The sequence below is a fragment of the Oryx dammah genome, unplaced genomic scaffold (assembly GCF_014754425.2).
Source record: "Oryx dammah isolate SB20612 unplaced genomic scaffold, SCBI_Odam_1.1 HiC_scaffold_23, whole genome shotgun sequence".
Taxonomy (NCBI): domain Eukaryota; kingdom Metazoa; phylum Chordata; class Mammalia; order Artiodactyla; family Bovidae; genus Oryx; species Oryx dammah.
In genome coordinates this window covers 25,893,034-25,906,327 of record NW_024070207.1, presented here as the reverse complement: position 1 = coordinate 25,906,327, position 13,294 = coordinate 25,893,034, and the positions used below count along the sequence as shown (strand labels likewise).

At 47.2% G+C, this 13,294-nt stretch overlaps 1 protein-coding gene across 1 annotated transcript; it reads left to right on the top strand.

The window, feature by feature from the left end:
* Positions 1 to 2,708: 2,708 nt before the first annotated feature.
* RAB33A (RAB33A, member RAS oncogene family) lies at positions 2,709 to 13,074 on the top strand. The gene is made up of 2 exons (XM_040265172.1): positions 2,709 to 3,659; positions 12,484 to 13,074. The coding sequence occupies exons 1-2, from the start codon at positions 3,402 to 3,404 to the stop codon at positions 12,937 to 12,939; spliced, it is 714 nt and encodes a 237-aa protein (XP_040121106.1). The 5' UTR covers positions 2,709 to 3,401; the 3' UTR covers positions 12,940 to 13,074.
* Positions 13,075 to 13,294: the final 220 nt, after the last annotated feature.

Sequence of the window (13,294 nt, the reverse complement as noted above, 5' to 3'; positions counted from 1 at the left end):
TCAATTCCACAATAAAGTAAAAAAATTTCTATTTCATATTTAAAGGCCTTGCAGACATTGACATTTATTACTATTTCTAAAAGTCAGTAATGAACAAGGATTGATTAAATACAAAGTTAATCCTATCTGGTGGTGAAAGAAACTTTGGAAAACTCTCAAAATCTTGACAATCAGGTACCTATGAAAACAATTGAGTGTATTTGAAAGACAGTCATTTAATGATGCAACATTAACACAAAAAAGACATTGTGCAGGGCTTCCCTGGTAGCTCAGTGGTAAAGAGTCTGCCTGCCAATGCAGGAGACAGGGGTTTGATCCCTGATCCAGGAAGAGCGCACATGCCGGGAGCAACTAAGCCGTGTGCCACAACTGTTGAGCCTGTGCTCTAGAGCCCACGAGCCACAACCACTGAGCCCATGTTCTGCAACTGCTGAAGCCCACGTGCGCTAGAGCTGTACTCTGCAACAAGCGAAGCCACAGCCATAAGAAGCCTGTGCGCCACAGCTAGAGCGTAGCCCCCACTCACAACAACTAGAGAAAAGCCCAGGAAGCAAGGAGACCCAGCACAGCCAAAAATAAATACAATTATCTTTAAAAAGGCATCGTACAGCATAGTTATTAATACTTTTGCAGTAAGTGCAATGAGGTACTTTTCTTGGCCTCTTAATAAAAAATGATATTTTATCATTTTGGTGGGAGGCAAAAACAATGTACACATATGAGTAACTCCAAAACTACGAGTGAAAGTTCCTCAAAATCTCACTCTACAGACTTTTTATCAGGGCATGGGCCCATTTTGATATACCACATTCCCAGAAATCAATGTTTCTACCTTACAAATATAATGAAAGCTCTCAGACTCAGTGACAAGTTTTTGCTGGAAGCATGCGTCTAAATAATCTTATGTGGATGTTATATTTTTTATATCTCTCAGAAAGATAGCATTAATTATGGCTATAATTAGCAAAACTTACTTTCACTCTTACCTCCTGGATATATTTGTGTGTGTGTGCGTGCGCACGTGCATGCTCAGTTGTGTCTGACTCTTTGTGACCCCATGGACTGCACCCCGTTAGGCTTTTCTGTCCATGGGATTTTCCAGGCAAGAATACTGGAATGGGTTGCCATTTCTTTCTCCAGGGGGATCTTCCTGACCCAGGGATGGATGCCAGGTCTCCTGCATTGGCAGGTGGATTCTTTTACCACTGTACCACCTGGGAAGCCTAGTTAATAGTTATCTCTCTCTCTCTTTTTTAAAATAGCTACTCTTCTGTAGATAATGATCACCAGGAGCATTAGCTTCAAATACAGAGGAGAATTATCTGGCAAGCTATTTAGACATCAACCAATCAAAAACAAAATACAATGAGGATTGCTATTCACACTATACAATGATAATAGGTATTCATAATGATGACCTTGGATTTGTCAATGAAGATTAAGTCCTTCTCGAAATGGTTTTAACATTGAATAGTATAATCTAGGGTTTTAGAAATGGGTGACCTACATATGTGCTAAAAGAGTTAGCTATAAATATATCTGCTAACTCAGCTTAAAAAGTTTACTAACTAGAAGACTCCATTTTCCCAGCCATTTTGAATAACGTGGAAATGGCTGAGCAGTCACATTCCAATTTGCTTACAGATCTGTCACTGATGCTCTGAATTGTTTTCCTTATGATGGGGATGGATTTAGTCCTGTTCGTCTCTTCTGCAGCTCAACCTCACACCCAATTAAGATGATAACTCACGTGTGCTGCTGGAATCCCTGACCTTGATGGCATTAGCAAATAACTCGAAAGTCGGTGCTCTTGGTATGTGTCATTAATACCTCAGCATATGAAATATTTAGGAGGAGGGATAAAGTCTTAAAAGGAAATGTAAATGGGCACATTTTATTGTATGTAAGTTGTACATCAGTAGAGTTGATTTCAAACAAATTCTGAACCTGCAAATCACTTTTGGCAGAGGGAATTGGCCTTGACCGAGAAGTGTAGTGCTTATTAAGCCTTGGGAAGCTGTCCCCTAATACCGTAAGAAAGTTCTGTTCATTTATCATCTTCCAAGCATAATCTAGGTTTCTGGCAAATTAGACCCAACCACTTTGTTCTACATTCAGTTGCAGAGGGGTGAACACTCCTAGGGGTTTCCACTTCCTTTTGAAACTCCACCATTCTGCAAGGATTTGTGATTGTATGGAGAGCCCAGGAGTGCAAGACACTGTGAGGTTTAAGCCATGTCTCAGGATCTCTCCACCTGGACCTGTCACGGTTTCCCCTGGAAACAAAGTCCCCTTTTGCTGAAGCTGCCAGCACTAGCTTCCCCCTTCTCTTACCCCACACACCGGCCCTCTGCCGCGGCGGGCCTTCCCCATTGGCCAGCCAAACACAACCGACTGCAGCAGCCAATGGGAGCCACTCTCCTGAACATTCAGAGGATGGGTGCTCGTGGTGTGATGAGGGGCGGTTGGCGCCTGGCACGCGCCCCCCTACATCTGGCAAGTCTGTGACAGAAACAGTAACTCGCCCTACACACGCACACCCGTGCCCCTGCCTTCCTCCTCTCAGCTGCGCGGGCCCCACAACCCATGGTGTGTCTTGGCAGCGCCCTCCCCGGCTCCCTGGGGCGCGCGAGCGCACCTGCTTTCTCAATAAGACAGAGCATCTCTTTATCTTAAGGCTTGGGAGGGGGCCGCGGAGGCGGGGCGCAGCTGCCCGCCGCTGGAGAGGTGAAAGAGGTGTCTCCGCCCCACATCCCACCCCCGCCGAGTAGTGTCGCTCCAGGGCCAAAGTGCTCTAGAGACACCCGAGGGTGCAGCTTTCTTTGTCCTCCCCAGTTGTGGTCCCAGCCCGCTGACCCCGAGCGCTCTGAGAAAGTGGGAGTGAGGAGCCCGAAAGCTATAAAATAAATGGGTGCAAGGAAAAAGGAAGACCATCCCGAGCTGGCGTGTGCGGATCTCCCCACCCACCCTCTCCTCCTTAGGCTTCTTCCCTCCGGTGTGTCCCTGGGGTCCCGGCAGGGGAGGGTTTATGCAAAGGCGCGGTGGCGGCAGAGGCGGCCTGGGGAGCGCCGTAGGATCGCAAGCCCGAGGGCACAGGCGCAAGGAGGTTTGCCGGCTCTCCTCCATCTCTCTTCCCCTCCATGGCTTTTGTGTCGCTGTCTCTGAGCTGCTAGGAGGGTGCGCTGGAGGAGGGGGGCTGGGGTGAGAGGCACCCCCTTCACGCGCGCGCGCGCGCACACACGTTGCCGGCGCACGCACACACGCGCGGGTACACACTCACAGACACGTACGCACACACATACACACGCACAAAGCTCGCTCGCCTCGAGCGCACTAACGTGGCAGTTTTCTTTGTGTGGAGCCCTCGAGGGGGGTTGGGGCCCCGGTCTGGTCCGGGGGAGATGGCGCAGCCCATCCTGGGCCATGGGAATCTGCAGCCCGCCTCGGCCGCTGGCCTGGCCTCCCTGGAGCTGGACTCGTCGCTGGACCAGTACGTGCAGATTCGCATCTTCAAAATCATCGTGATCGGGGACTCCAACGTGGGCAAGACCTGCCTGACCTTCCGCTTCTGCGGGGGTACCTTCCCGGACAAGACTGAAGCCACCATCGGCGTTGACTTCAGGGAGAAGACGGTGGAAATCGAGGGCGAGAAGATCAAGGTGATTCAGACGGTCAGGTCCAGAAAGGGAGGGATCTGGGAGGGGGTCTTGCCAGAGGTATCATGTGGTTGTAAATGTCCAGCGTGTGGCTGTGTCGCCGCTTGCTGAGCCTAAGACCCTCCGCAAGTCCTCATCCCCTTTCGCCTCAGTGGCCCAGTTCCCACCTCAACCCCCCCCCCTTATTTTTTGAGGGCTGGAGGGAGTGGTTGCATTTATGCCCTTTGCCCTTGCCTGACAGCTCCTGCCGGGAAAAGCCGGTTCAAACCCATCCTCGACCCTGAGCCGGGAGCAGCGGCACCTGTGGGCAGAGGGAGGTATGAGGGATCTCCGTCCTGGTCTGTGGAATGGATCCCAAAGCACTTCACATATCTTGAGGTCTCTTCTACCTCAAGATATGAGTGCCAGTAGGTTGTACAAACCTGCTTTGGCTAAGCCCTCAGGCCTTGGCAGTGGGCAAGGCGGGGTGGCGGGCGAGGGGAGGACGGAAATCCATAGAGAATGAAAAGTGCTGTATTTTAAATTAAAATTTACAGTTGAGATTAGGCCTGGTTTGGAATAGGAGTGAGTTCTGGCACAAAGCCATGAGCCCCTTTAAAGAAATTGACATAGGGTTACCTGCCAGCACTTCATAACAGATAAAACTAGTTCTTTTGGAAAAGCACCCCTCAAATGATAGCTTCTTGATTTGTCTGGGGTACCTAATGCCTGTTACTCATTCTGTTGGTATTGTCTTCAGTGGGCCTTTGTAAAGATGCAGAGCAACTTGTTTGAGGGCTAAGGAAAGTGTCTTGGTGCCCCCCTCTCATTAGTTTGTCAGTAAGTACAGATATTCTTGTCTGACCATTTGTGCTCACTTTCAGATCAGAAAAGGCAGAAACTCAAGAGGACAGGAATATTTCAATGTGCAGAAGATGGGGGGAGGGAGGACCTGGCAAGGGCAGCTTCATGTGCCGGGGGAGCAGAGGGGGCAGGGTTATGGGCAGAAAAGACACCTCAAAAGGCACTAAAGACCAACTCCTCCAGAGGCACAGTTGGCCTTTTCTCAAGCCTGTGGTCAGACACTGTCAGGTGAGGTTAACCCTCCCTTTCCATTGGGCAAACAGCCCAAATGACCACAGGACCTCTCTTCTGAGTGATGTAGAGAGAAGGGCTGAGTAACTGGGGAGGGTGATGAAATGCTCTAAACTGTACAAGATTCCTGACTCCTTCGTTATTAAAATGAACAGGTTTTAAAATGGCTTCAGAGACTGGTCCAAGGCACTTGATGTCAGGAAGATGGGTAGCTCAGTACTGATAAGGGAGTGCTCTTGAGAACAACTGACCCCAGGATCAGGAACATAGGGTACTGTTTGGAAATAGTGATCTTTTTTGCCGCTCTCATTTTGCCAGGTGGTGGTGGGGGCAGGGGGTGGGGGGGCATTGCTACATTTCCTTTTAAATGTCAAAGTAGGTATCTGTCTCCATCGTTTCCTAGGGCTCTTATTTCAATGTCTGTTTGGCTAGGACTTCTTTAATGTAAGGTTGTAAGACTGGAATTTCTAAAACATGCCTTTTAAAATCCAAAATAGAAATATACTTATGGATGTGTTCTTAAACCCTCAAAACCTTTCGAATTTAATGCTATCGCTTGTTTAACATCATGTCACATTGAGCCAAAGAGTCGTTTACATTTAAGAGAGGGGGAAAGAAGTCCACTTGAAATTTAGATGAAAGAAAAAGGAAATGTTTGGGAGTCTAGGAAAGGAGAAGAGCGGGAGAGGAGAGGAGGAAGCCAGAAAGTGGAAGGTGAAAACGAGTGGAAGAGGGCCACTGCCCAATGGCCTTGGGGAAAATTTTGCAAAGATTCCTTCCCTTCTAACATCCAGTACTTAGTCAAACTGGATTTTACAGTGTCCACCAAAGATTCTGGACCTTTTCCCAGAGGGCAGAGCCTGTGACAGTGTGACTCGCAAGAGATGGAGCCCAGCATAGCACCACGTGCAGATAAGTGCTTAATACAGGCTTTTTTGGGAAGATGATATTTTCAAGAGGACAAAATCTTGTGACACTGCTCATGGGCAAGCCCTCTGAGTACAGATTCTGAAGGGGCTCAGGGTAGGGTGTGGGAGCAGCGGGAAGGGGGCCCTGCCTCCAGCAAGGCTGCTGCAAGCCCAGGGCCCAAGCTGGCAGGTGAGACCGGAGTGTCTTTGAGAAGATGGCAGAGCACAGCAGCTGGCACAGGCACTCCAGGGGAGACAGTTTTGCCCCATACTCTGGCTGGCCTGAAGTGTCTCAAGGAACGGGTACCAAACCCATGCTAGGAGGTGACTGTCAAAGGCTTCTCTTTTTGGGAGAGAGAGAAAAGTCCCCAAACTGAGGCAGCCCTAGACCACAGGTTCAGCAGGAGAAGGCTGTCAGGCTCTAAAATGGCAGTGCTGGGACTTCCCTGGTGGTCCAATGGTTAAGACTCTGTGCCATCTGTAGGGCCTTGAAGCCCCATTTGGTGTCAGCAATCTATGTGTCTGCCACCCCCTCACGACATTTATAATCCAGTATTTCCTGATTCACAAGAACATCAAGAAAAGCCTGCAGCAAGTCAGCAATAATCATAATAACAACAACAGCAACTTCTATTTATTGAAGAAACAAAGAGCCCAGGCTAGGCACTTTCCATGCACTATCTTATTTGATCTTCTCAGCAGCCCTAGGAAATTAGGACTATTATTACCGTTCTTGTTTTATAGATAAGGAGACCAAAGTTAGAAAGATGAAATAATTTGCCCCAAGGCACGTGGATCTGAGCTTCGGTCTTCGACCCTGGAGCCCCAGCACTGCGCCATCTCACTGTCCTGCCTTCCCTGAGACAGGGCCAGCATTCAGCCTCAATTCAGAGCCCACGCATTTTGTCACTGCTCTCTCAAGTCGGGCAATATCTTGCTGGGAGGGATTGTGCACAGGGGGAGGTGGCACGCCAGGCAGCCAGCCTTATGGGATCCCAGGGGCCCAGGGTTTCAGCCCCTGGACTCATGAGCCTTCAAGAAAGCCCCCTTCAGCTGCACTGCAGACGTTGTGCTGAGTACCTAGGTTTTCCTTTCTGTCCCTTGACTGTCTTACCTTGAGTGTAAGAATCAGAGAATATTCAGAGATGGAAGAGACCTTAGAGCATCTCTAATCCAACTTCCTTGTTTTACAGAGAGGAAACTCAGGCTGAGAGAGGGAAAGTGACTTGCCCAAGATCACCCAGGGCCCAGCCTACAACTCAGGTCTCCTAATTCCCTTGTTGGTGCTCTTTCCACACACTGTGCTGCCTGGCTTAGAAGAGTCTGTAAATCCCCACACTGGGCCAGCCCTGTGGTCCATCCAACCCACAAAGTTACCTAGGACAGGGATACGGTGAGACATCATAGGGGAAAACTGACAGGCCTTCTTGACATCAGCTTAGGAAGGATGGAGGCCTCCCCCAACCCTCAAGGGAAGGGTGGAACTTCCTTGAAAGAACATTAAGTGTCTGTCACCTTACAGGTTTAGCTAAATCATATCGCGCCTGTCTCAGTCTCAAAGCATTGGAAAATGCCGAACAGGACTGGGTGTTTGGGGGTGGGGAGGTAGTAGAAGGGAGGCTCAGTTCTAATTTTTGAGCCCCTCTTTGTAGATTTTCATGGAAGCATCTTCTCCTGTTCAGTTGGGTTCCTCCTACATGCCAGGCACACCCTCTGCCCTAGCCTCTGGACCAGGCATCCTGCGGTCAGCCGTGGCTGGGGGCAGGTGTCGCTCAAGACTGTGGATTTCTCTTCCTCTGGACTCACTTGGAAAAACACCCTCATGTGTGTTACATTACCAAGTAGATGGAGGCTGAACTAAGTGTTCCCTCAGAAGCGGCCTGCAGTCAGAATGACATCATGTCTTCCTTAGGGCTTCTGAGCTTCCATCTTCTGCCAGTTAGCTTAATGGTTAATTAGCCATCAGTTTGGTTGTTTCTCTGTCTCCACTGCTGCTTCTCTTGCTGTGTGTGAGTTTCTCTTTGTCTCTCCGTCCTCCTTTGCCATTCTCTGTGTCAACCTGGGGTGTGAAGCTGGTTGTATCTTACAGGCAGATAGGATGGTCCAGCTTAGCAGCAGCAGCAGCAGTTCACTGAAGAAAGACTTGTCTTAAACTTTCCCTGTGACCCCCTCGGGCATCCTCCAAAGATTACAGATATACTTTTTCCCTTTCTCCATTTCTACCCTCCCCCACCAGCCTCCAACAGAAGGATATTCATACCTCATACCTCATGTGTAGAAAGATACCAGATATCTTCTCTAGGGAAAAGAAATACCTGAGTCACCTAAGAGCATGTGCAGGGGGTGAGGGACTTGCTCAGGCAGCCGTAGCCCCAGGAAAATGGTTTACAAGGCTGGAGGTATCTTTGGCAGCTCCCCTGTGCCCCTCGATGCTCCTGTCACTTTGGGCCTGACCCCAGCCACCAGGACATGTTGCTGGTCTTCCTCTCTCTTCCCCCTCCCCACTGGTTGCCTCTGCCTTGGGTCTAGCTCATCATCAAGAAGCCAAGCTAAAAAAAACAAAAAGAAGCCAAGCTATCTCATCCTGCTTTCCAAGATGAGAACCAATGGATTAAAGGAGCAATGCTACTAGGACAGGGCTTATGGGCCCCCTGAGACAATGGCAACAACTAATATTTGCAGAACACTTTGTATTGTGCAAAGATCTTTCTTGCATGCAATTTCCTTTGCCTAGTCATTGACTCAGTTAGTGAAAGGAGGGACTGGAACCCGTGTTTCCCAATTCCATATCCACTGCTGCATTTCCAAGGCTGCCCGCTCAATGAGCTGTCTGGCCAGACTTGGTGGTGGCGGTTTCGGGCCAGGGATGAAGGGGGACGGTATTGGGCAGTGTGTCCTATACTTATGAGGATGCTAATCCTCACAGCATCCCTACAGGATTGCTATGTTTATCCTTACTCTCCAGAGGAGGACACTGAAGATAAAGTAACTTGCCTGAGGACACCTAACTAGTAGGATGTGATTGGGCTGGGATTTGCACCCTTGTTTGTTTGACTCCACTAAACCCCACTGGTCCTTGGAGAGAAAAAAAGGGTCCTGGGGGCATATGTGTGGCTTAGGGGCAGGCGCCAGCGCTGGCCACCGTGTGGATGCTGTGCCCACGGGGGAAGAGGGGGACTGGGTGAGGGAACGCCAGCTGCCAAAGGGGTAGGAGCTGCTTTCACTGTCCAACGGAGGCCGGGGGTTTATGAGGGTGCCGAGAAAGACTGGGACACCAAACTCCGAAACAAAACAAGGTCATTCCTGTTTCAGAGAGCCTGACTGTTGCACTCTCCCTTTGTGATGGCTTTTGAAGCCACAGCACCGGTTCTTGTGATTTTCTGCTGTGAGCAGTCTGCTTCCTGGCTCCCCTCTCACCACAGAGAGAGGTTGAAATTCCAGGCCCCCAAATCAAAGGCTCAAGTCTCCACAGGCTTGGGTGGCATGCATCATTCTGAAGCCCTACCTTAGAAAAGCCAAACAGCCAACCTACTCAGCCCCAAACATCTCACACACTCCCACCCGTGTTCCTGCTAGTGGCAGGTATTTTTAGAGTCCTGAGCTCATGGTGTTAAAGCATCTGCCACACGCCTGAGAGCTGGTAGGGATTCAGCCTTATTCAGAGGCAAGAGTTATGACTACCAGAGGGTAGGGGTGGGGAAACCAGGAGCCAAGTGGTAAGGATATTCTCTGGCGATACTTGCCCTCTTTCCACTGACCTCCATTCCTCTCCCGGCCTGCTCTCCTCTGTCTTCCTGCTCAGAGCACCAGAGAGGTGGAAGAAATGAGAATCCCTTCTGTCTCTGCTTGCCAAAGCAAATCAGCCTTTGAGGACTTACATTTTTCTGGGTAACCAAAGTCAAATGTTGTCTCTGAAATCCTTGGCAGATACCTAGGATGTCAGATGGATTGTAGTTTTGGTGACTCGGGCCAATACTGCTTTTTGATCAAGACGACAATATTAATGACAAGCTTGATGATGAGGGACCTGATGCAGAAAAAGACAGCTTACAGTCTATCTGGAGGGATGCCAAGGACACTGATGAAATGACTAGAGAACAAGCATGCGTGTGTGCTCAGTCACTTCAGTCATGTCTGACTCTGTGATCCCATAGATTGCACCCTGCCAGGCTCCTCTGTCCATGGAATCCTCCAGGCAAGAATACTGGAATGCGTTGCCATTTCCTTCTCCAGGGGATCTTCCCGACCCAGGGACTGAACCCAATCAAGCCTCCTGCATTCTTTACCACTGAGATGGATTCTTTATCACTGAGCCATCTGGGAAGCCCAGAGAACAAATAAATATATTCTAAATGGCGTGGTAGAGACTCAAAGTACAATAAGCATTCCTAAGGAAAGAGAACTGAAAAATTGGAGAAGGTTTTAGGAAGAAGGTGGAATATGAGCTGAGCCTGGAAGAATGGGTGGGATTTGGATAGAGCAATTTGGGGGCAACTACTTATACAGAGGAGGGTGGACTAGTAGGACCAAAGGTACAAAGGACAGAATGAACCAGGTATAGCTGAGTAGCTGGAAACTAGGTTGGGTGGGGTCGAATTATGGCAGACAGAAATGTTTCTATTTTGATGCCATATGCAATAGAGGGCTGTTGGAATTGGCTGAAGAGGAGGACAACACGCTGATACAAGCAGGGATTTAAGAAGGCTGATTTGAAAGCAGTATGCAAGAGCCACTGGGGTGAAGGCATCTAGAATCCAAAAGCCTTTGCTGTAGTCCAGAAGTGAGGAGAGGAGAATCTGACCAAAATACATGGAAATCTGAATAGAAGAAGGCGATGACTTGAAGATCATGCCAAAGGAACATGGCACCCATCTCCATAAAGGAGATGAAGGAAAGCCTGGATGATGAAAATTGATGCTCAGAATGATGACTCTAGTGCCCTGTAAGATGTTTACCCAGCAAAAAGATTTAATTGTATTTACTAGATTATACTTAAAGTGAAGTGAAGTCACTCAGTCGTGTCCGACTCTTTGCGACCCGTGGACTGTAGCCCACCAAGCTCCTCCGTCCATGGGATTCTCCAGGCAAGAATACTGGAGTGGGTTGCCATTTCCTTCTCCAGAAGATCTTCCTGATCCAGGGATCGAACCCAGGTCTCCCACATTGCAGGCAGACGCTTTAACCTCTGCTCTACCAGGGAAGCCCTCAGATTATACTTACTGACTGCTAATTCCAAATAAAGGCTATACTTCATTTTAAGAACTGTAGCAGTCAATTAGTGACTATAACCACATTCTCTTTCATAACTTAGAATTGTACAAGGCCTTGGGACAATTGTTCTCAGCATGATTTCCCTTGTCCAAGATTTTGGATATATAAAGGAAACTAGCTTGGGCTGAATGTGTGTAGACTCTGGAGCATCCCCTGGGAACTATATGTATGTTGCTAATTGTCATTTATCCCAAAAGCTAAGACACAGAAGAAAATTCCAATGAGCTAATTTACCTTTTACATAAGAAAGAAGTGAATTTAAAATAAATTGAGCCACAAAGTGAGATTTTAACACTGACTTTATTTTCTTTAAACAGTCATACAAAAAAAAAATTAAAACCCCAAAGTGATGTATGCTTACAGTAGAAAATTTGGAAAATACAAAAAAGGAAATAAATATCACCTAAAATTTCACTGTTCATAAATAACTATTAATATTCTAGTTTTGTACACTTCTGATCTTTCCTATGCATGTGTCTATGTTTAATTTTTTTAATATTGGGACCATAGTGTACAAAATACTTTGTATCCTCCTTTTTAAGCTTGTATTTTGTGAGCATTTTTGCACCATTTAATTCTTTTTTTTTTTTTTGGCTATGCTGTGCAGCTTGTGGGATCTTAGTTCCCTGACCAGGAATCAAACCTGGGGGCTTGGCAGTGAAAGAGCACAGTCCTCACCACTGGACTGCCAGGGAATTCCCACACACGCTTTATTCTTTGCAAAGAGTATTTTAATGGCTGCATAATAGCCCATTGTGTAGACGGGTTTCCCTTGTGGCTCAGCTGGTGAAGAGCCCACCTGTAGAGATGCACACATGCCTTTTAGCTGTTTATCTCCTAGTGAACATTTAGGTTATTTCCTGTTTTGTAAAAATTGATTAAGATCTTTGTACAGAATTTTGACCACATCTCTCTCTCTTTTTGCTTCCCCCTCTAGTTTTATTGAGATGTAATTGATGTACATCACTGTATAAGGTTAAGGTATACAGCATAATAGTTTTAGTTACATATGTTGTGAAATGATTACCGCAGTAACTTTAGTGAACACCCATCATCTTATACAAATACAATAAAAAGAAAAAGCAAGAAAAGAGAAAGTTTTTCCTTGTGATGAGAATTTTCAGGTTTATTCTCTTAACAACTTTCATATATATCATACAGCAGTGGTAAATATGGGCATCATGCTGTATATTATATCTCAACTACTTATTTGTATTATCTGCTATTTCTTTTGTATAGATTTCTGGATGGGATTCTAGGCTCTAAAAATTTTGTACCTTTAAGCTTTTGATAATATTGCCAAATTGCCCCCCAAGAAAGTTGACCAATTTACACTCCAGATTTTCAACTAAAAAACTTAAGATTTTCAACTCAAAATCTTAAGAAAGACTTAATAAATGCTGGAAGAAACTTCTCTACTTTGAAAAAGACCGTTCTGCCAATTTGTCAAAGAACCACTTCCTGTGTCAGGGCTTGTCACCTCATTTTTATAATGCCACAGAACCATGTTTTCTCCTATCTCTATTTCATGTTTCCTTTTCTGACTCCAAATATCGGTCTTTTGTATCTTCCAGGTTCAGGTGTGGGACACAGCGGGTCAGGAACGCTTCCGCAAGAGCATGGTGGAGCACTACTACCGCAACGTGCATGCTGTGGTCTTTGTCTACGACGTCACGAAGATGACCTCCTTCACTAACCTCAAAATGTGGATCCAAGAATGCAATGGGCATGCTGTGCCCCCACTAGTCCCGAAAGTGCTTGTGGGCAACAAGTGTGACTTGAGGGAACAGATCCAGGTGCCCTCCAACTTAGCCCTGAAATTTGCTGATGCCCACAACATGCTCTTATTTGAGACGTCAGCCAAGGACCCCAAAGAGAGCCAGAATGTGGAGTCAATTTTCATGTGCCTGGCTTGCCGATTGAAGGCTCAGAAATCCCTGCTCTATCGTGATGCTGAGAGGCAGCAGGGAAAGGTGCAGAAACTGGAGTTCCCACAGGAAGCTAACAGTAAAACTTCCTGTCCCTGTTGAAACCAAATGGCATAAATACAAGAGCAATTATCACTGGAGGGTTTTTTCTTTCCCTTTTTTCCGTGCCTGCGTAACACTGACACCTGCTTGTTTCCATACAAATTGATATTAAAATAAAATTTGTATAGATTATCACATGCCTTCATGTCTTGCTTTCTTCCATGAAGACATTTCTGACTGTGATGAGCAGAAAAGGCAGCTCACCCTACTAGATAGGCACCCTTTCTATCAGTCTTCTATGCCACCTGAAATGCTCATCCTTTGAGTCACTTCTTCAGGACTAATTCATTCTCTCATATGGTGTCATCAGTGGGCAGAAGCACCCAGAGGGGGTGGAATACAGGCCAGGTATGTG

Bases quoted from the DNA above. Each gene is read 5' to 3' on its own strand.
- RAB33A (XM_040265172.1), top strand. From the start codon at position 3,402: ATGGCGCAGCCCATCCTGGGCCATGGGAATCTGCAGCCCGCCTCGGCC. The intron at 3,660-12,483 runs GTGATTCAGACG...TGTATCTTCCAG, and splicing joins TCGAGGGCGAGAAGATCAAG to GTTCAGGTGTGGGACACAGC.